At 42.4% G+C, this 24,148-nt stretch overlaps 1 protein-coding gene across 1 annotated transcript in view; it reads left to right on the plus strand.

The window, feature by feature from the left end:
- The window catches only part of LOC124594114 (Holliday junction resolvase MOC1, chloroplastic), a 1,166,819-nt gene extending 1,143,410 nt beyond the window's left edge, over window positions 1-23,409 (plus strand). The window contains exon 11 of the mRNA XM_047132471.1: window positions 20,607-23,409. Within this exon, the coding sequence (XP_046988427.1) occupies window positions 20,607-20,692 (86 nt within the window). The 3' untranslated portion in view covers window positions 20,693-23,409. The remainder of the gene's footprint in view (window positions 1-20,606) is intronic.
- Window positions 23,410-24,148: the final 739 nt, after the last annotated feature.

Here is a 24,148-nt window from a genome sequence, read left to right on the forward strand (position 1 = left end):
AAATGTGTGGTGTGGATTGTCTTACCGGGGCTTGATTAGGCCATTCTTTGACGGCACAGTTACCGGTGAGGTGTAACTTCAGAAGCTTCAGACATCCATTTTACCTGCCATCCGAGACGTGTGTGGAGACGGAAGAGTTTACTTTAAAAAAGATGGTGCCCCAGCCTCAAAATCGTGTTAGGGCGTATCTTGACGAAAATGTAACAGGAAGATGGATAGGCCATAGAGGTGCTGTGGAATATCCACCACGTTCCCCAGACCTAACTCCTCTGGACTTTTACCTCTGGGGAACACTAAAGGACGTCGTTTATCGACAAAAGCCACGCACATTGGATGAACTTCGAGAATACATCGTACATTCATGTGCAAATATCCAACTGAACTCGTTGAAGTCAGTAGTTCGTGCTGCAGTTCGGCGGCATCGTTTGTGTGTGGATGTTAATGGTGACCATTTCGAACACCTACGGTGATATCTTTAAGGTGGACTTTAAGCTACACTTTTACCAAAAATGAGACAACTCCCGTCAATTACTTTGCAAGTTATGGACTTTTAAACAGTGGATACATTTTTTTGGACCCCTCTGTATTTACTGTTCGGGTGTACCAATTTTATAGCAATGATGTTCAGGCCGTTCGCTGTAAGATTTGCATTGTTAGTGTTAGTGTCATGACTTGCCTTCAGGGGACGGTAATGGTCCGGTGACATAGGGTTGGTCGGTTGATCTGGAGGAAGGGACCAAATAGCGAGGTCATCGGTCCCATCGGATTGGGGAAGGATGGGGAAGAAAGTCGGCCGTGCCCTTTCAAAGATACCATCCCAGCATTTACCTGAAGCGATTTACGGACATCACGGAAAACCTAAATCAGGATGGCCGGATGCGGGTTTGAACCGTCGTCCTCCCGAATACGACTCCAGTGTGCTAATCACCGCGCCACCTCGGTCGGTCATAGGGTTGAAACACGAGAACCAGTGTGCATCAGAGTTGCACACTTACATGCGTCTGGACTAGGCGAGCAAGGTTTTACTCGTAAAGCTGTTTTATCAGAACAACAGCAATAGTGCTGGTGCTCTTCGCGAGTATCAACGCATTAAAGGAATACAGAGAGGCCCTCTTTCCGCACAGGGGTTGAAGAATATGATTCGGAAGTTCGCATTAATTGCGGATCTGTGAATTGCTCCTATGAGAGGCCGACGACCAATTACGCCACTTCTTGCTGAAGTTACTGTTGCCACGGCTCAGAATGATGGACGCGATATGCAATGTTCAAGCTGTGCCCGAGCTGTGTCACGACAGCCGAACATTCCGTGGTGCACTGTTCGAAAATTGCTGCAAACAACTTTGTGAAACAGTATCACTAAAGCGGTCCCAGGCTGTCGTGGACACCGATGGTCGTCAGATTGATGAGCATTTGTAAACTGGAACATAAACGTGGGAAGTAGTTAAAAAATATTACCCTCTCATGTGGAAATGAAAATGTGTTTCTTTCAATGATCTCTTCGTCATTTCTCTTCCGCGTGTCGTTGTTAATGTTCCCACAAAGTTTCATTGTCCTACCGTCATTCGTTTTTCATGTTGACCCTCGCGAGTAGCGAAAGTTTAACCGTAACCCCCTATACATTAGGTAAGCTAAAATTGTCAAAACCGATGGAGATTGGTGGCTTATGTAATAAACAACGATTTAATTTTTAGGACAGCAACGCTTCCGGTTCTAGGCGCTTCAGTCCGGAACCGCGCTGTTGCTACGGTCGCAGGTTCGAATCTTGCCTCGGGCTTGGATGTGTGTGATGTACTTAGGTTAGTTAGGTTTAAGTAGTTCTAAGTCTATGGGACTGATGACCTCATATGTTAAGTCCCATAGTGCTTAGACCCATTTGAACCGAAGTCTTACGTAGTCCCAGCAAGGACCATAGAGTGTCTTGACTCGTCTGATACATCAAGACCCATCAACAGAGTAGATTACTTAATTAGCTCTTAGACAAGACCAACTTATGCCCATCAGGAAGGTTGGTGTTCAATTTCCCGTCGATAACGATGTCATTAGAGACGGAGCACAAGCTCAGAGTGGAGGAGGGTGTGAAAGGAAATCGGATGTATCCTTGTCAAAGGAACCGTCACGTCATTAACCACAAGCGACTTAGAAAACCTAAAAGTATTTGGCCAGACGGTAGTACGAGCTGCCGTCTTCCCGAATAGAATTCCAGTGTATTAACAACTGTTCCACTTTACTCAGCCCCAACAGCAGAAATCCGGGCCTCCTATACTGCCAAAGTACCTGGAGCGTCAGTTACCGATACATTCACGTCAGAAACGATGCAGTGACTACAAGTTTCGGTTTGTGTCTTATAAGCAACAGGTTTGGAAAACTGTCAATCCCTTAACAGCTTGTGTAATCGGCCCATGTCCCATCTGAGTAGCGTTTGATGTTCCGCCATCATCACGTCCGTACTTCTTCCAGTCTATAAAACTAACTTCTGTGCCATTACGAAAGCACCCAGCAGCAAGTCTCATGGAGACTTGGCAGTCTTGCAGGATTCGAGAGCTGAATTGCGACTAGAAAATCTTGGCACATGTTGCGTCTGAAACGGAGTGCTTTTGGAGCCCGCAACCATATATTTGTGTTCTCTGCTAAAATAGAATGTACTTAATAGGCAGCGTCAACAGCTACGTGAAATGTAAACAAGGCTGGAAGTGGTTTTGCGCATATATTTCGAGAAAAGGAGGACAGTTTTCGCCGTCTGCGAAAGCCAAAGGCACGACTGCTACTGTACTGAAAATCAGGAAAGATAATTTTAGAAAATAAACAAGGCAACGTTAACTGTAATTTCTTTTTTGTAGAAACGGCATATCATTCAAAAAGCGCTTTTAATGTTATTGTTGTCCTTGTTGTGGCCTGTAGTTTGAAGACTGACTGGATGCAGCTTTCCACACAAGTCTTTCCTTACACCCACTTGAAGATGCTTCCTGTAATCAAATCCTTGGTCTCTCTCTACCGTTTTTCCAAATTTTATTCACCCCGTCCCTCCTCCCCCTACATTGGCAAACTTCATAACTTTTATTTCTTCTGCCTGAAATTCAATTTTCTTTTCAAATTTCTCTTTGGTTTCCCTTACTGATTGCTCAACGTACAGACTGAATTACGTGGGGGACGGCTCACAACCACCTCTCTCTCCTTTTTCACCTACTGTGTATCTCACATGTCCTTCGAGTCTCGTAACTTCATTTTCGATCCCGTACAATTCATAAATAATCTTTCGCTTCCTTTATTTTATCTCTGCCACCTACGTGCTCCAAAGAATATCACAAAATACAAGTAACGTGACGCACACTTTATTAGTTGAATCAAACTCTTTGTAGAGCATGCGTATTTAAAACGTAGCTCTTATTAAACATCGATGCTTTTTAATGCTTCCCAAGAACCAAATGCTGGCTTAAATTTGCTGGTACGTTTTCATAAAAAACGCATGAATGAGCTTTCTTATTCCGGGGCCGCTTTCCTGTGCTTCCACCGCTAACGTACCGCGCCGTCTCGCCGACAGGACGAGCGGAAGTCGTGGTGATAACAGAGGAAAGTGGCGTCCTGTCTTCCTGCCAGACCACCACTGGCCGCCAGGTCTTCTGGAAAACTGTGAGCTCTCTACTGGACTCGACGCTTCAGGCTACAAAAAAACTTTCAAACCAATAAGCGAATATATGAAAGGCGTTCCATGACGATAAGTTTCGAAAAAAGTTACTTAAGTAGCAAACGTACCAGACAGCATTACTAATGCCTTCTACGACACGTATAAAAGAAAAACCGGACGAATGCGAGTAGAACTTGCATTCTAAGGGTTCCGCACAAACTTAAACTACATTCCTATAGAAAGAAATGTCGTTGTTTAACGTTGGCACCAGAAATCTCGAAAAGTACTTAACGAATTTACATCAAATTTTCAGACAATACTGTAATGAACATTCGGACAGACATTGGCCACATGTATTCTTTTATATATGTAATATACATAAAGATCAAACGTTGTTTCTAAAACTTCACTTCGTCTGAAGATGATGGATACGGAATCCATTGAAAAATTGCAGTAAGACGACAACGCCACTCGGCTGATAAACCGAGAAGATTTCACAGGTGAAATACTCCGAGAAAGCCAGCAATCACAAAAAAGTACCTGACAAATTTACTTCAAATTTTTACGCGTTACTCTAATGAACATTCGGACAGATATAGGCTATATGCTTTTTAATATATATAATACACAAATACAATACTGGAAGAGTAACCGAAGATACCAGAAGTCTCAAAAATTTCGTGACTCATATATTTCAAATTTTTCAGGATACTCGAACATCTATTCGGACAGAAGTGGGCTATATAATTTTAAACACACGTAATATATAAATATATTTCTAATACATAAATGGGAAGCATTGTAACACAAAAATCTCCGAATTTTCTTGATTATCTACTTTACAAATTTACACGACGTGCTAACAAACATCCTGACGCACAGACTGAAAACTGTATATTTTAAAATGTTGTACAGGTTTCCTGTTAAACCTGACTGCGAGAAAGAAAATATTGAGCTGTTCTGTGAAAATGTATAGTTTCGTTTTCTATTTCTCAGCCAGCTTCAGCCACTATAGCAGGACATGCATCATTATACAAATTGTTTCTCCCATATGTATTCATTCCCTTTACACACAGTTTCAAAAGGACATTCGTATACACAACAACTTGCTGTTTTGTTTTATTCCTCACCGTTGGTTTTACAGAAAACAGGGCAGTTGTATTTATGGCTTATCGGCTTATTGTTAGAATACTACTACGGAATCTCAATGCCTAAAACTTTGTAATCGTACCCATTCGCATATTAAAACTATGCGGAATATTGTCATTGAAGCTACTGTTCTGAGGGTCTTTCTCATACACCGTATACCAATGATCGCAAAATATTCATTTTAAGCAACCCCACTTCCCGGTCAAGATTTCGTTTGCAATAAGAATACACAAGGCTCAATTTGAAACAAAGGGCTAAGAGAACAGAGAGAGAGGGGGGGAGAAAATTGACATAGAGAGGGGGTGGAGGAAATGGACGATGATGCACAAAGAGAGGGGGGGGGGGGAGAGATGGGCAAAGAGTGGGGGAGGAGAGATGGGCAGAGAGAGGAGTGAAAGAAGTTGAGGATGTACATCCAGTTTCTGCAGTTATTTAGCAATTGCGAAGCACTGGCGCCAGCCGGGGTGGCCGAGCGATTCTAGGCGCTACAGTCTGGAACCGCGCGACCACTGCGGTCGCAGGTTCGAATCCTGCCTCGGGCGTGGATGTTTGTGATGTCCTTAGGTTAGTTAGGTTTGAGTAGTTCTCAGTTCTAGGGGACTGATGACCTTAGAAGTTAAGTCCCATAGTGCTCAGAGTCACTTGAACCATTCTGAAGCACTGGCGGATTCGCTAGTTATGTATATATATAGTTCAGGCATAGGTTTTTGTGAGGGAGTTTACGAGTATTAAAATATACGACATAAATGGCCGTGTGTTTTGACTACCTTGACTTAGAAGCTTAAATTTTTCACATCGCCAAGGGACGGTAGCCCTTGGTATTTGAAATAAATGTCAGCTTGATACGTGTACCCTTTCATGAGAAAAAGAGGTTTTAACAGACGGACGGACAGACAGACGGACAACAAAATGATCATGTAAGGCTTCCGTTTTTACCGAATGAGGTATGAATCCCTATAAACAACATCCAACTTTTTCAGATTGTTGCTGTAACTCTTGCAGTTTCTAGATTGAAGGGGTTAGAATGCAGATTCTACCTGACTTAATTCCTAAAACACTAGCTAATGTCTTAGTAACACGTTAATAAATAACGTACAGGAAAATTATTGAGCTAACTGATGCATACTCTCGTTATTAGGGATATATTGGTGTTAGTGATGATTGCAGTTCGATGGTAGGTGAACTAAATTGCTCCTATCTAGGTTTCATAAAAATCAAAATTTATAGCGAAGTGGTCCGCATGTAGATTCACAGTAAAACATTCTTCCAGCGGCAGAATACCTCTCTGTTGAGACAAGCTAAATCACATTTTTTCGTTGTCTGTTACAATTTAACCTTCCATGCGTTAACTGAAGAGCAATACTAGCAGAAAGAATGAGGAACTATTTGCTGAACCTCTAGAGCACATAAGAAAAGATGGCTGGAAAGAGATCTGAAATTGCCTGGTCGTTAGCGCTAAACTGAACGCTTTGACCCAGCTTCGTCGTTAGGCGTCACTGAAATTCTGGGGTAAGGCACCGTTACTTTCTTCGACGTAATGTGTCAAGCATGTATCTGTGTCATATGGCTGACAGGAAACCGTGCTTGTGCAGTGTACATTTGTGCGCACGTTGATACAAATGAGTCTGGAGCCAGAGGGATAAAGAGCGTGAAAGCCGAGAAACTAATCATTATCGACACTGTCACTTACCTCACTGCATATCAATTTAAACTGGGACGTTGGCGTTACAGTCTGTCTATAAGGAACTGCATACCACCGTCCGTCTTTCCTTGTTCATATATATCAAAGAATGGTGTAACGGGAAAAAATGGTTCAAATGGCTCTAAGCACTATGGGACTTAACTTCTAAGGTCATCAGTCCCCTAGAACTTAGAACTACTTAAACATAACTAGCCTGAGGACATCACACACATCCATGTCCGAGGAAGGATTCGAACCTGCGACGGTAGCGGTCGCGCGGTTCCAGACTGTAGCGCCTAGAACCGCTCGGCCACCCCGGTTGGCTGTAACGGGAAACAGTCAATAAAATTCTTCTGCGTATGTCACCGCTTTGTCATGTGTAAAATTTTCTCCGACGTTTGGGTCATTGTTGCACATGGCCTTCCTCAAGGTGTTTTTGTTACTGCAGTATGCTAGCAAAACCACCCTGAGGAACGCCATTAAAACAGTGCCAGAAACGTTGGAGAAAATTTTACACATTGACAAAGCGGTGAATTTTCCAGAAGAATTTTGACAGTTACAACGGCCGCGGAAGATTACGCTTACATGTAACACGAAACTTCAGTCGAAGTCTCGAGAAGCACCAATCTCTCAACCCTAAGAGAGTCATCCGACAACAGAGTAGTCCTCGTCAACGATTTCTTATACCGCTTCAAGAAAAACAAAGAATAAAATATGCACTGTGTTGCAATTCTTACTCCCCTTATTAGCTGAATGGTCGTGGTGCGATGTATTTCAACCATCTGTTCCAGGATCGTTTCTTCCACAGAACCGCTCTTTGCTGCACCAAACAATATAACGTAGTGCTTAAGAAGCTGGAATCATATTTTTCAGGATCAGGTTAAAGACTCGTTTGGCTCACCATGATTTTAAAACGAATGCTGGGATGCTTTCGTTTTTATTCACTCACGGTAGCATTGAATACGCAATTGCCTTGGTGCCGATGAGATGTGCATGAGCAATCTTTATTTTTGTTTCATTTTTTCCTTTATCTTACCAACGGAGATCAATCAAGTGACACATGAAGACAGGCAAATTCTGCTTACCATTTACAGGGAGACGAAAACACCGTAAAAATCAAGGTAAGTCTTTTTAAGAAACGCTTGACGATTACATATGAACAACGGGTCGGTTATACAGCGTGAGTCACCTAACTCATAACAAGCCCAATACTACAAAATGGTCATAGAGATCGAAGTATGGTGAGTACTTTTCCGTTTTCTGTTCCATGTACCGAGATATGGAAACAACATTTGTTTTCTTGTGTGGAGCGGTGTGTTTTCGATAGCTCGCCACGATGACACTAAAATGATAATACGTACACAATGGAACTTTTACCGGAGGACTGAAAACTATACTAAATGTGGAGTTGTAGTCTGCTGGCGCGAGATCTCAGCTTCACTTCCTTTCTGAACGTAGCCTGCAAACAGTGCATTGCAAGCAGACTTCGAGCTCACATTTAGTACTTCTTACTTTGTGAAAAGTTTCACTGTCGGTATAAACGTTTGCTCTATCCAAGATTATAGCAGCGTATTCGTTAGTAGTGAGAGGGGGGTGATGAGAAAGGGGGGGGGGAGGGCAGCTCACGTTAGTTCCACGGTGAATGACGAAATATGAGGATGTGCTGAAAAGTAATCCTCCGAAGTTTTTATTCTGCTTTCAGTATCAGTTGAGGTATTACATGTAAAGCGTATTACTCGGTCAACGTTGCCACTTCGCTGACCCCCCACCACAGAGGGCTTCAAAATGTAGCGTGTAGCTTGGCGTCTGTAAAGGAACTATGTCGGTTCGTGAGAAACATCGTGCTGTAATCGAGGTTCGAATTCGAATAGTTCGTCAACACAAGGAACACTTCTTCAGCATAACGTTGGCAGACCGTACACGAGTGCTGAGATATCTGCGACAATCCGACATCTTGGGTTCACTGTCATCGATCACCCTCCGTACAGTACCGATTTGGTCCCATACATTTTTCATCTGTTTCCTTAACTTACAGAACGTCATCGAGAACTTCATTTTGATAGTAATGAAGAGATGCAGGCAGAGGTGAGGTTGTAGCTCTCTCAACAAACATTCTATAGCGACGGTATCAGCAAACTGGTCTCTGGGAGACATTTGTTCGTCGCGAAGGCGACTATATTGATAAACAAACATGAGACATGAAGAATAAATAATAAATTTCACTTTATTAAAAAGAGCTCGCCCTCGTAGTTTAGAGACGTAGTTAGATAGAGCCATTTTACTAAGGTTTGAAGCTCCTCTTGATGTTTATCTGTGTTTGCGATTTAAAATTGTGTTGTTTTGAATATCAGCAATATGCAAACAAAGTTATTTATTTTTTATTTTTATATTTACCCAGACGAGTTTCGACACCTATGTTCATCTCCTGTGGGTCAAATTTTTATTTCTGGGAAGTACAATATCAAACTTATAATAATTTATCTATTTTAGACCTAAGAATAACAATATGTGCATTTTTCTTTGTTTTGGTTAGGCGCCCACGTTAAAATTATATTGCTAAATCAACTACATCACTATTCATCGCTTTTTGTGCCCGTTTTTAGTCGTTTAGCATGTCATCTGCAAACTAGCCATGAAGAAAATTATTGTGTAATTTTCCTCATGGTTAGTTTGCAGATGACATGTGCCAAAAAAAAAAAGACTCAAAAAGGGCACAAAAACCGATGAATAATAACGAAGTTCATTTATCGATGTAATTTTAAGGTGAGTGCCTAAACAAAACGAAGAAAAATGCGCATATTGTAAATCTTTGGCCTACAATAGATAAATTATTATAAATTTTATATTGTACTTTACAGAACTAAAAATTTAACCCACAGAAGATGACACATAGGTGTCGAAACTCGTTTGGGTAAATATAAAAATAAAAAATAAATTAACTGTGTTTGCATAAGGCTGATTTCAAAACAAGCCAAGCTGTATATATACTTGCAATTAGTCAACACCCATTCATATTCTGGGATTCTTCAAAATCATACCGTATTGAGAAGTCTTGTCTCTTTGGCGGGGCGTATTATGAGCTCGGGTGGCGAGGATTTCCTTTCTAGAGATGAAAGCTCCCGTCTCCTACCCCTCGCTGGGTACGTTCCTAACTGTATCACTGCACATCCCGTTTCAGAAGCTATCGAAAACGTTAAAAAAATTGCATCGTTGCATTTAAGGAGAAACCCTTTATTGGGTCCGAAACTTTCACGTTCGGCAAAACGCTCGCCCTGTTGCATACTGTCACTTGTCAGGAACCTCGTTTTAATACCTTGGCCGCGATATTCGAAATATTATGGATGTTGTGACTAATGTGAGGCAGTCTGCGAATAAACTTTGCCTTTAGACACGCACTGCCTGCCATACGCGCCGTGGCTCAGCTGTGCGCTTCCCAAGGTTTGTTTGGCACTGATTGCCAGATTGCATCAGCTGTTTCCTCCTCGCGGCAAAACAGCGTGGAGACACCATTTTCCTGTCTGGCGACAGAGCGTTAAGTAAGAGCTGTGGGGCTTCCTATTGCGAGCGCGATACTGGCGTGTCGCAAGTGCTGGGTGCGCCCGCGCCGACGCGACATCGGCTGACGTGACCGCACCGGGCTCCTAGTCTCGAAGTGATGCATCCGCAGAGGCGAAATTACGCCGGTGGTGACGCAAGGGCTGGCACGACGTGCAGCCGTGTCGCGCTTTCGCACTGTCGCTGTGCCGGTAGTAACTGCGAATATCGCATTTGCTTTTAGCAGCGTTGGAGTTTGTTCGTTGTTTTATTACTGCGGTCGTAATCCAGGGTATTTACGTGGTTCTGGGCTGCCTTGCAGAACTGGATATTTGCTTCCTTCAGCTTTCATAACTTGACAGACACTGGATTTCTCAGAGTTAATGACTAAAGGAGTTTCCTATTATTGATCAAGTAACGACGTTCCTTCACCAGTGCTGAAAGAGCTATTGGGAAGGAATATGGTACCGGGTGGTTATAAGTAAAGTGCAGTTACTTCGGGAGGCACAGAGTGGGCTGTAATTTTCGTATGGCAGCGAAACTTGGTAGGTATCCTAAAGCCATTCATGATGAACCGATTTACGATGGAAAACAAATTAGTTCCAATTTTGGCCACAAGCCGCAAATCTGGCGCAGTGAATACAGGAAAGTCGTATAGAAATGTTTCCATACTGAATGCAGTACGAAGGGGATGTGGGTGGAAGAGGTCAAACAAATGAAAAAAGACATAATACTGATTTTATTATTAAGCGCCGCTTACACAGTTTGCTCAGTATGAGCATAGGCCACGTATCCAAGATACTGCAACCGTAAAACTCGCAGTAGTTCAGGCAGAATCTGCGGAACGTGTTGTGATGTGTACCGTGTGGTGGCGTATAGAATGTCTGTCTGTATACATTAATGTTTTGTAAAGAGATGCACACGCTGTGAAACTTATCGTACGAATCTGATAAAGCTTGTTTATGCACAGTAAATCTTTGTATGTGGGCCTAGTTTAACATTGTTTGCGTAATACGTTAGGTGAAACTTTCAAAATATACACTGAAAACAATCTGCGAGCACTTGAAGTATTAAAATACATACCTCTGAAATTTACTTTAAATTGAAGCAGCATGCACATACTTAATAGCGGTTCTCTTCATTGGTAAGAATCTATTAATCGTTCATCTGCTTTATCAGAAAATACGTCTCACCTACACGCACAAACTGCAACCACACAGTATTAAACTGTCTTTGGTGGTTAGAGCTTTAAGTTCCGACCGATAAGCTCTCAGGGCTATCTTTTTATTAAATACCAAATACAGTTCTTTAATAAAATATCCAGCTAACATGGGCTACGTCGTAGCATCTCATAATATTTGAAACTTATCTCCATAAATATTTGCTTTGTTTAAGTACTGACAAAACATCGTCTTTGCCACAGATTCTATCAGCACAAACAAGCACAATGTTTTTACGTAAAATTCCTTGAAATTAAGCAAAATGCCTATCCACTCTGAAGGAGTATTATTAGTATTTTTCTTTAAACAAGTCTGAATTGAATATTACTAATCGGTTCAGCAAAATGGTGAAATAACGTTATCCGGCTTAAGATGGCCGACAACAATACGAATAGCACCTGCGCCTCTCGCTCGTTATTTAAAATATTCACAGGCACTTCTTAAAGTATAAGCTGGTGGGGTTAGCAAATACTACAAAAAGAGAGTACAAAATTAGGTTGCTTGAAATTACCAAATTACACTTACAGCAGTCACGTCTGGCCTCCAGCACGCTCAAGATACATCAGAAATCGAAGAAGAGGAAGAAGAAGTGAGGAAAAAAAATTATCAGAGCATTTGTTCTAAGAATGACAATGATCATAGATATTAGTTTCCCATATAACGGTTTTTTGTAGGTCATGACACATTTAATTAATATTTTTCGTAACACTTTTGTAAAGAAAGTTCGTCATTATCAGTTTATTGCAGCCGCGCGGGATTGGCCGAGCGGTCTAGGCGCTGCAGTCATGGACTGTGCGGCTGATCCCGGCGGAGGTTCGAGTCCTCCCTCGGGCATGGGTTGTGTGTTTAGTCCTTAGGATAATTTAGGTTAAGTAGTGTGTAAGCTTAGGGACTGATGACCTTAGCAGTTAAGTCCCATAAGATTTCACACACATTTGAACGTTGAAGTTTATGGCACTTTCTAACTCGTAACAAAGTTTTTCGTGGTAAATTAAGTTCACTTTCACGAAAGTTTATAGCAGAAGTGTCTGCTCCAGGAGACAAGCAGTACAGCGTTCCTGTATAATGCTTTTCAGGTGATACAGAGACCGAACGTGCCCCTGGTAGACGCGTTCTTTTAGATACCATTAGAGAAAAATCACATGGATTCATATCAGGTAATCTTGCAAGCTGTCCATCTGGTAAACCTCTTGGGATAACCGGTTGCTGGAGGATTGCATTAAGCAGATCTTCGACTGGGCGAGCGACATGAGGTGTTTGCCTTCGTTGCATGAAAGCAGTGGTTTCCACACAGCTGCGCTCTTCCAAAGCAGGGATCGCATGCTGTACGAAGAACTGCGATAACATGGAGACGTCACGCTGCACCCGACAAACCCTCTGGATGTATTCTCTTCAAACAAGAACGGACCGAAAGTAAAGGTGCTTGTGAATCCACACCAGTCACATGCGGTGACTGTAGTGGCTATTCGTGAAGAACACACGGTTTCACGGTTTGACGGTACCCGAAATTTGGCAGGTCTGTTTATTGACTGCGTCATATAGCGTAAAATGTGCCTCTCAGTCCGTAGAACATTGCCCAGCCACATACCATCAACTTCGATCTGTGGTCGAAACCGAACAGCAAATTCAGAACCTTGCTGCTCATCATGAAGTTTCTGTTGCTGCACTGTCTAGATCTTGTTCGGGTACCAGTGTGAAATCGAACGCAAAACTTTCAGTACTGTCGACGACGGGATGGACAATTCTCGTGACACTGCTCGAGCACTAGCACTAACCGGGGCACATGCTGCGTTGTGAGTTGCAGCAAGAGAAACCTCGTCAAGAAATTCTACCGGGATAGGACGCTTTCCTATTCCAGGTGCCACACTAAACTCACCTGTGTTTTCGAATTTTATTATCCTTTTCTTCAAGCCATTTAATGACATGAGGCCGCTCTTCAGAGCTTTCAGTCGGCGATACTCTCTCAATATAGCACTATAACTGCTGCCGTTCACATAAAACAGTTTCACTAACAGCGCACGGTCTCTCTTCTCGATAAGCGTTCTGTTCATTCACTTTATAGCTTGTAAAACGACAGCGTGGACGTCATACAGTCATACGAATAATATACAGTGGCGCCAGATTTTCACCTGATGGCCACAGTTGGATTTTTTTTTAGTGTAAATCGGTTCCGCAGTAACGCATTAGCATATCTACCAAGTTTCGCTGTCATACGATAATTTCGACCCACAACGCACCTCTGTGAGTAGCTAAAACTTAATTATAAGCACCCGGTATCTGATCTGCAAGGGACCGTAGTCTTCTAATACGAACCATGCAGATCTTGAACGGCAAACACAGTACTTGTACGGAAACATAAAATAACAAACGTGTCGGTGAAAAGAGGACTGGGAAAAAGTTAAGTTGATATTTGGTGTGAGATGGCGGGAAGGGGGGGGGGCGGTGGTCATGAGGGATGGGGGTGTACAGATGGCGTTCAAGGATCAATAATGACAGGAATTATTGTTGTAGGTGATGCCGATGTGAAATTACTGCGAAGTGTTGCGTATTTGCCAAATGAGGTCACAGCACGTATCATAGCGAGTATGTACTTTTCTTGGGAGTTAACTGTTAAATGTTGATTCCAAAACACTGCTTATTGCCTACTTACGACACATCACAGAAAACGTCGTTCGGCTCCCCATCGTATTTATAGGGTTGACACTAGCAAAAATCTTCGTGGAGGATATTGTCAAACGTAATTAACGAATGCTCTGAGTATGTTTTAACTCTGCCAAAATATTCCAAAAAAGAATCTCTTTGCCTGTGTTACTCTGTGAAGTAATATGGTGACATGCGGTGTGTTATAAGTAAGCAGCAAGAAATATTACCAAAAGTAATCTATAGCCTTAATTTACAATAGTAGTAACTATTTTTTGTAACATGCGTACTGTTTTTATACAAAAGAAAAACCTGTAACACTTCGATGACGTACCATAAAATCAGAAACGCACTTCAGTGATGTAAAATGATTGTCTACGTAATGTTAATGGAATAAAGCTTTCACAACGCGCTAGTAAACAAGTAAATATTATTAGCGAGTTATTTATCAGTAGATTTCATCGTCTAGAGCTAACGACCTGGTGATCCATTGAAATACTTTCTTGTTTCCATGGCATTATACAACGACCGTCAGCCACAGCCATCTTTACTATGCTGAAAAATCCTTAAACAGAAATGTAGCTGTGAATGTTCTCAGTAATATAATTGTATATGTCTTCCAGCCAGGTACTTACATTAATTTTTGAGAGGGATGTTGACATGTGCTAGTGAACGCTTTGAGTCGTATGCATTTCGTAATTTCAATGTTTTCGGTCAAAACAGTTCATTGACGTTGCTAAGATAACACAAACCAGAAAATATAGAAGCAACTCTGGAGCACTTGGGGCCACAAATCGGTATATGAATTACAAAATCAGCTTCCAGTACCTTATAGAACAAGTTGTACTCCATATTAGTATTAATATTACAGTCTTAACATCAAAATACGCCTTTATTAAACAGGTGTTATGTGACCATTGGCTTCGTTTCTCTCTTCCCTAAAAGGCGTCCAATGGCCTTTTGCACGTCTCCTCGGTGAAGTGACCCCCAGTAATCTCCTAACATAACTACACTTCCGATACTGTGAAAAAAAATGGGTGGTAGCGTATTACGATTCACCACACTAACAATCACAAGAATAAGCTGCTTTTATTGTAAAAGTATTTTCATCTTTTTCCTGCGTAATCTGTGTATATATTATAGAAATAAATGTGTGTGTGTATGCATGAGTCATATTTCCTCCTAAACCAATGCATCGATTTCAAACAAACTTGGTACACAACTCACTATGTGGACAGAAGCAATGTGCGAACAAGAATTGTCTACCTTCGATAGGGGTGGCGGTGGAGATGGAATGGGACGACATAGAAACGTAGCTGAGGAACGTTTGGAGCAATTTCTATTAAATTTTGTATATACATAACTCATTATTTGTATAACTGTTTATATAAAAATACTGTGGGGCTAATATACAACTACAACCTCTAGCGGTGGGTTGGGAGTGACATGCCATGATAAGTAAAGATATTCGTTACCGATCGATATTAGTATCGAACCCTTATTTCTGGGGGTCGTTAGGCTCTCATTGGTGACAATCCCGATGACGTTCCGTCCTCTGGATTATGGGGAGAGGGGAGGGGAAGGGAGGATGGGGAGGTGTGCAAATACAATGACGTATCAGCATCTCTGTAACGCCTGAAACCATTTCCATGAAACTTAATCCTATTGGTTCGCCGCAACATCGCCCACTCAAGAATTTATTCATCCTGTGGCCTGGGGGTGAAACTAAAAATATTGTTTATAATGATGTTTTGAGTTAGCCGGCCGAAGTGGCCGTGCGGTTAAAGGCGCTGCAGTCTGGAACCGCAAGACCGCTACGGTCGCAGGTTCGAATCCTGCCTCGGGCATGGATGTTTGTGATGTCCTTAGGTTAGTTAGGTTTAACTAGTTCTAAGTTCTAGGGGACTAATGACCTCAGCTGTTGAGTCCCACAGTGCTCAGAGCCATTTGAACCATTTATTTGATGTTTTGAGTTAAATCAATATTATAGTGATTTGTGCAATTTGCATACTTCGCTTTTTATTTTGGGTGCTGTACTTACCTATTTGTATATATTCTGGTGTTTCATAGACTTTGCATCAAATGTCTATGGGTGATAGATCGTGTCATGCAGAACAACTTCTGTTGGAGACAAAATGTTCGATGATGCTTCCTGGCGACACTAGACGTCCTTCTCTATCGGTTATGGCCCTTTAAGGCCGCAGGGCATAGGCACTCTGCTGCGTGCTTATGTACAATGTGTGGCCTTAACCAAGTTCTGCTAGGAACTGACTGGGTCGAGCAAAATTTAAGTTTCATGACTCTCCTTCTCCGCTTAGAGTCATTTGTATGCTTTTCTTGTGGAAAATCACTCTGTCAATTTTCTGTGGTAGACAGGGCGCGTCTGCTCCAGTTTTATAGGGCTTTTGTGCTTTGCCGCTGGATTATGGATGCAAAAATGGTTCAAATGGCTCTAAGCACTACGGGACTTAACATCTGAGGTCATCAGTCCCCTAGACTTAAACCTAACTAACCTAAGGACATCACACACATCCATTCCCGCGGCAGGATTCGAACCTGTGACCGTAGTAGCAGCGCGGTTCCGGACTGAAGCGTCTAGAACCGCTCGGTCACAGCGACCGGCAGAATGGATGCACATTGTACGGGTCAGTGAGGCCTTCTTACCTGAAGACAATTGATGCTGTACATCATGAAAGGATCAGACTGGCCACAGGCGCTTACAGGACCAGCCCTATACCCCATCTGCGTGCTGAGACTGGTGAATCGAGACTTCCAGTCCAGCGGCAGCTTCTCGTGGTGTGTCGAGCATATACATTGCTCGCTACTCCCACTTCCCCTGCATACCATACCATCGCTCATCCAACTATGGAATGCCTCTTTACCAATAGTCCAGGGTCATTGACGCCATTTGCGATACAAGTTGCCGCGCGGGATTAGCCGAGCGATCTGAGGCGCTGCAGTCATGGGCTGTGCGGCTGGTCCCGGCGGAGGTTTGAGTCCTCCCTCGGGCATGGGTGTGTGTGTTTTCCCTTAAGGTAATTTAGGTTAAATAGTGTGTAAGCTTAGGGACTGATGACCTTAACAGTTAAGTCCCATAAGATTTCAGACACATTTGAACGTTTTTTTGAATACAAGTGTCTGCTGAAGTCACGTGGTATAGGACACATACAGGCTCAAATCCGGGGTTTTAACTGACTGCAGGGGCCCAGAGTAATTTTGGACTGAGTGCAGTACAGGAGAGATTGCTCTCCTGCTTGTGTTTTTAATATGATATTTTCCAACATTTTAAATGAGCACTGCAACTATGTAGCTATATTCATGGATGGGTCTAAGTAAGAGGATTCTGTTAGCTCCTCTATTATTTTCCCTGATCGTGTCCTCAAGATTCTGTTGCCCCCAAAGTTCACTGTATACGATGCCAAATTATCCTCGATCCCGAGGGCGCAGAAGCAGATAAGATGTGCTGTAGCTGCCAAATTCCTTCTGTGTTCCGACTCCCTGAGTGTCCCTGCAACGCTTGTATCCAGCCAGTAAAGTATTCCAGGATATCCAGGACACTTCTCCACTTACTAAAGCTGGAGAAGGGGATACCTTTCTGATAGGTGTCACGGTTCATGGATATTGCGGAAAAAAGAACGGTGCATGCAGCAGCCAAGGAGGCATATCGTGATACTCAGTTCAGTTGACATCCACGTGCATGCTATCATCTAGCTGTTGAGGCTCAGAGTCATGTGTCGATGGAAGATGGGTAGTTGGAAGTAACAGACAATAAGCTCCGTCTAGCCACACAGACTGTACAAGTTTCTCCTTAATTGTGTTCGCATAGGCCACAGCCCTATGATGCACGACTTCTTGTTCTGGCGAGAGGACTCTCCAGTGTATGGTGCTTGTGGAGTACAGACCACCATGCGCCACATTTCATCAGGCTGTGCTTTATTTTCAGACGAAAAGGCAGCGTCAGATTTGCCGACAGATCTGCTTGGTATTTTAAATGACTTTCAGACAGATACGGTTAGAGTTTTGAGGCTTTGTGATTTGTCCAACATGCGTCCTAAGATTTTAGAGAGATGCTCTAAATGAGGTGAAAAGTTGACTCGCTCATCCAAGTCTTTTATAAGTGGTCAGCCAGTCGCATTTTCCCATACCTTTCTTTTGGATTCTGTGTCATTTTATTTATGTTTCAGTCCCAGGTATTAGATTAGATTAGATTTACTTTCATTCCAATTGACCCATAGTGAGGAGGTCCTCCAGGATGTAGAACATGTCAGAAAAACAACAATACATGACAAATATTCAAATATTTACAACTAAAACTAATAAGCTAATGTACCATTGCACAGGTCCCAAGTGGAATGATCGTCATTTTTTAATGAACACTATATGAAAGAGTCATTTTGCTGAATTTAAAATAAAAAAGTTTTTTTATTTATTTATAAGGTAATAAACGTGTAATACAACTATTATAATACTTATTTACGATGAACACACTGAAATTGTGCAGAAGTTATATTGTACTTATATATATATATATATATATATATATATATATATATATATATATATATATATATATGTATATGTATATATCAGTTGGTTTTACTGAGAAATTCATGAATGTAATAGAAGAAGATGGCCACCAATAAATCCTTTAGGCTTCTCTTAAACTGAATTTCATTGATTGTTAGGCTTTTTGTGGCTGCTGGCAAGTTTTTTTTAAATTTTTTTTACAATCCTCTGAATTGTTTGAAATCATTTTTTGATTAATTAAGAATTAAAATTTACATATAAAAACTGAAAATACATATATAAACGTATGTCTGCTCACAACAGTCAGTACACTACGATATTAGTACATATCTGTTATTTCATTTGAGAATAAACTCTCAAATAAGGAATTACAATAATACATTTATATTTTCTATTAATTACTCGTGACTACATTCAAGGGAATTATTCCCTTTATTTACAGAGCCTTCTACACTTTGAATTGAAATAGATTAAACAGTTATTTTCTCAGTTATAAGTTTTTCTAGACGAGTTACATATTTTGTTTACATGTGCGATCCTGAATTAGACTGGGAAATGTTCATTTCAAATAGGCACCTTTCACCTTTTCTCCATTGTGTTAAGGCGTGTGAGATAGAGTGATTGTGTGGGTCAACGCGAGTAAGGTGGGAATGAGTGAATGAATGTCATTCAAACACAGACCAGCAGACCCTGCTAGTTTGGTCAAATCGCATCCTTCCAGAGCCTGTAAATACTAAAGGGGTGCCTATTGTCTCCGTTCCCAGTGACGTGATCTATTATCCCTGCACGTTTAATACAAAGACTCTGAAGCCCACTGTATATTTCTTTGAATGTTTTATTATTTTATGCTGTTTTCATGAATACGTGTCAATGAAATTTCTATGCTATTACACCCGTCTCTTACGACCTCGATGTCAACAGATGTTGAACCTTACTCTTGAATCCTTCTTCCTTTGATATTACACTGCAAACGCAGTCCGCTTGTCTCCTTTTCTAATAGAAGATCGGAATACAAAATGGTTCAAATGGCTCTGACAAGGGAACCTCCCCATCGCACTCCCCTCAGATTTAGTTATAAGTTGGCACAGTGGATAGGCCTTGAAAAACTGTACACAGATCAATCGAGAAAACAGGAAGAAGTTGTGTGGAACTATGAAAAAAAATAAGCAAAATATACGAACTGAGTAGTAGATAGGTAAAATCAAGGATAGTATGAGCCCAGGAGTGCCGTGGTCCCGTGGTTAGCGTGAGCAGCTGCGGAACGAGAGGTCCTTGGTTCAAGTCTTCCCTCGAGTGAAAAGTTTACTTTTTTATTTTCGCAAAGTTATGATCTGTACGTTCGTTCATTGACGTCTCTGTTCACTGTAATAAGTTTAGTGTCTGTGTTTTGCGACCGCACCGCAAAATTGTCCGATTAGTAGACGAAAGGACGTGTCTCTCTAATGAGAACCGAAAACATTTGATCGCAAGGTCATAGGTCAACCGATTCCTCCACAGGAAAACACGTCTGATATATTCTATACGATACTGGCGACGGCATGTGCGTCACGTGACAGGAATATGTTGTCGATCCACCTAACTTGTACACTTGGCGAAAGGGGAAAAAAGATTCTTCTAACTTGCTCGATTTAGGTTTTCTTGTGGATGTGATAATCACTCCCAAAAAAGTGATGAAAACATAAGAGTTTGTCACATAAACTGCAACAAATGAATGCAACAGTTTCACAGTCGCGCTCCTATGCTCACACTATCCTTGATGTTGCCTATCTTGCGCATGGACTACTCAGTTTGTACATTTTGCTTATTTTTTTCATAGTTCCACACAACTTGTTCCTGTTTTCTCGATTGATCTGTGTTCAGTTTTTCAAGGCCTATCCACTGTGCCAACTTATAACTAAACCTGAGGGGGTTGCGATGGGGCGGTTCCCTTGTGAGCACTATGGGACTTAACTTCTGAGGTCATCAGTCCCCTAGAACTTAGAACTACTTAAACCCAACTAACCTAAGGACATCACACACATCCATTCTCGAGGCAGGATTCGACCGTAGCGGTCGCGCCGTTCCAAACTGTAGCGCCTAGAACCGCTCGGCCACCAAGGCCGGCGATCGGAATACACGAATACCCGGTCAACGCCGAGTATTCGCATGTTGCATTGCTTCACCACTGCACTGTCTAGCGTGATGTTTTAGTGCTGCAGGTGTTTATAACCGTCTGTAACTTATGGTGTTGCAGGCATGGGCAGCGAGTCGCGGCACAAGCGCGGTTTCTTCCGCAGCCTGTGGAAGCGGTCGCGGCACTACTCGCTGGAGCAGCAGTAGCAGTCGGCCGGCGCGGGCCCCTGCGGCTCGCGCCAGTTCGAGGACGCTCTGGAGGACGACGCGCTGCCGCCGCCGCCGCCCCGGCGCAGGGTGCTGTCGTGGTGCGGCGCCGAGTAGCCGTCCGCGCAGGGGCTCCAGAGGGTCCGTGCAGGCACAGGCAGCCGCAGTCCAGCTACTCCGTGTCTTCAGCTACTGCCGCCACCGGACACTGGGTGACAGGTGCCTCTCAGCATCGAGAAATACGATAAAGTGCTACGATGAAAACTTTTTGGGGACCAGGCAGTACTGTGACCGTGTGTCGGCGTGTCTTGTACTATATTTGACGTGATACCAATATGACAACATATGTGAGAGTTTGGGAAGGGCACTTGACGGCTCTTGCTGTTACAATCCGTAACTTTTGTGCCATTATAAAACGTCTGCAACAAGTCGGGCTTTAACCTTAGGGAACCAGAGTATCCATCAACGGCATAGCAGGACGGAACTGTTCATTTCCAAATGAACAATTGTCAGAAACTGCCTGCAGGTGTTTCTGTTGAGAAAGCCCTTCCTTGAAAGTGCAGTTTATTGGACTGATTTTTGTAAATGGCTAATCGAATTATTGGGAGGCCCGCACGCTTTCTCACTTGCAGCTAATGCAAATGAAAGGACCAGCCAGTACAAACTGCGCACAGGGCTTGACAATTTCCCTCTCGCTCGTTGTAGATGCACGAATGAAAACACGATATTGTAGGCAAAAGTATAAACATTTCATGGTCGATGTTGTCCTTACACATGCAGACTGCAAATAGCTTTAAGGGCCTTAATATTTCGGACAAAATTTCTCTTGCAGTCGTGAGGCGCATTTGAAGATCATACGCAGCGTACTGAATACGTCTTATCATATCTAGACAGAACAAAATGTGTGACTGATGCCAACAGCGCATACAGCCAGCACTAGAGATGCGTTATAGAAAAAGGGCGTCTTTTTTTTTCTTTCTTTCTTTCTTTTTTCATTGCTTCTCGGGAGAGAAGAAAATTACGGGTGGTAGGATGTTATGCTTAGTGTTCCATTTTTCATTTCCCCTGGTCACACGAGCAGATTTATCTGTTCAAAGCACAGCATGGGACAATCCTATCGCCATGTACACACTTCGCTTCGTATTCTCCGATAAAAGGAGACATTACTTGCAGAGCGCAGCTTTGAATATCCTCCAACATCTTTATCCGAGAGCCTCGCTAATGCGCAAGCAGAAGCTCTTGCGTTCAGCTGCAGCAGTCTGGTGTCAATTGTAGTTAATCTGATCCTATGTTTCAACCGAATTCGGGTTTTCGTGTAAACGGTACAGTGGAATATCAGCTTCTTCCCATTCTGTTTGTACGCTCTGCAAAGTGTCCATAAACGTAGGGATATCAAGAACAGTGTCCTGCAGAGTTTCTGTGTAGAGACGAAAGTATGTTTGTGCACATGTGGCGACTCTGTAAGGCCGAGCAGACATGCTGCACTTCCGACGTAACGACTTGTACATAGCGACGTGATTCGTGTAGGGAGATCACAGCAGCCAGACGGCTGCTAGCAACTAATCTCTATTTGCGCTGTATTATTGCTTACAGTAAGCTAGTCCCGGTGACCTGGCAAACTACGGCGGGAGTTCTTCGTCCCTCTTCGTTGCCGAAGAGAGAACATCAAGGGCCACCGCACGGCGTGGACTAGAGGTGCGTGATACGCACTAACCGCGCCGCGATGCGAATCGGTGTACAGTTAATCCTGATCGCCAAGGGACAGCACCGTACATATGTGTGTGCGTGTGTGTAAAATTAACAGTTTCAATTAACTTTCAATGTCAGGTTTTTATCTTTAATAAGAGTGATACCACAGACTTTTTTGTGAATAATAATGCACGCCAGCGCGTGTGGCGATATATTTTGCAGTAGCGGTAGTCCCGGTCGGGTGTGTCTGAAAGCGACGACAGGTTGTTTTTTATTGCGTATTCGTTGTGGAGCTTTGTATTCGTATCCGCGTCACTTTTGAATTGCCTTAACACGTAAAAAAAAAGTTTTCACATTTTCACACAACATAGTAGGAGAAACAGGCAGAGTACCACCACTACCCAGTTATTGTACTAACCAAAACGCACAATATGTAAGCTGCCACTGCCCAGGCCGCTGGGAATAATGCTTTTATACGTACATTAATGCTGGTGAATGTTCTTAGCTTAGGTTATATTTTCACGACTTTGAAAATAAAACAATGTAAATGTGCCCTCGCGTAGAATTGAAAAAGGTTCAAAGAAAAATTGTGATGGTTTCCATGGGACTTTGTAAAAATTCGTGGAGTCTCTGGGAAGCGAACAGCGAGAAGAGTCGGGGATAAAGAAAGTAATTTCTGCTAACGCTTCTCTAATGTGTCAATATGTTCATGATATTATTATTATTATTATTATTATTATTATTATTATACTGACAATATCGAACAACTTAAAACTGTTTCATTGCAAAAAAAAAGAGCAAGCTTCATTTGTCATAACAACAAAATGCGGGGAACGAAGAACAAGGAAATATTGCGATTTGAGACTTCAAATTTAGCTTTTGTTTCTAGCGTTGTCAGTTTCAATGCTTTCGCTTCCCATGAGACTCTACAGCACTGTACAGCTGTAAAGAAAGGAATGGTTTTGCTTGTACACAACTCAGCTGCTGGAGAGCACAGCAGTGGCAAGTCAATAAAGGAGTACCAACTACACCCGCGTCTCTCATTCCTCCTAAACAGTCTCACAGCTCCGTGTGGCAGCGGTATTTCCATGTGAGCTGCGCTTAGCGGAGGGACCCACGGCTACAGTGGTCGAGCTGCCTTCACTGAAACGATTGCAGGTGAGTAAGACATACAAGGGTTGCCCAGAAAGTAATGCACCGCATTTTTTCTCAGCCGAAAACAATGCTACGAATGCTAAACGTTACGTATGAATTATCTGACGTCTCCTGAGTGAGCCGCGCCAAGTTTCCATCACTTCCGACAGTCAGCGTAACTGCAGGATAGTTTCAAAATGGCGTCTGTAGGTGACGTACATGGAGGTAAGAATAAGGGGAGATGGCGCTACGTATCCCAGCCGTACTACGTTTTGAAGCCATGGGGGCTTGGCTCGCTGCCATGATACTCTGACCAAAACATTGCCAGTGTGCTATAGCGCTGCGTGTATTACAGTCGCTAATTGCACCATATACGCATGTAACGTCATCAGATTGGTTGTTTCAAAGTTTTTGTTTAAAATAAAATCTCGTAAAGGCGAAATTCCGCGTTTCTTCTGATTAAAAATAGTTTTTAATGTAATATTACGAATAGCTAGCCTTCAATGTAAACGATACAATTTCGTTAATTCAGTAATAAACGTGCATCACAAACTAAATAATAGAAACTGAAAACTAAGTTAGCTATACCCTCCCTCCGAAGCCCCATAAATACATCTTGTTTGTAATACTTAC

The sequence above is a fragment of the Schistocerca americana genome, chromosome 2 (assembly GCF_021461395.2).
Source record: "Schistocerca americana isolate TAMUIC-IGC-003095 chromosome 2, iqSchAmer2.1, whole genome shotgun sequence".
Classification (NCBI taxonomy): domain Eukaryota; kingdom Metazoa; phylum Arthropoda; class Insecta; order Orthoptera; family Acrididae; genus Schistocerca; species Schistocerca americana.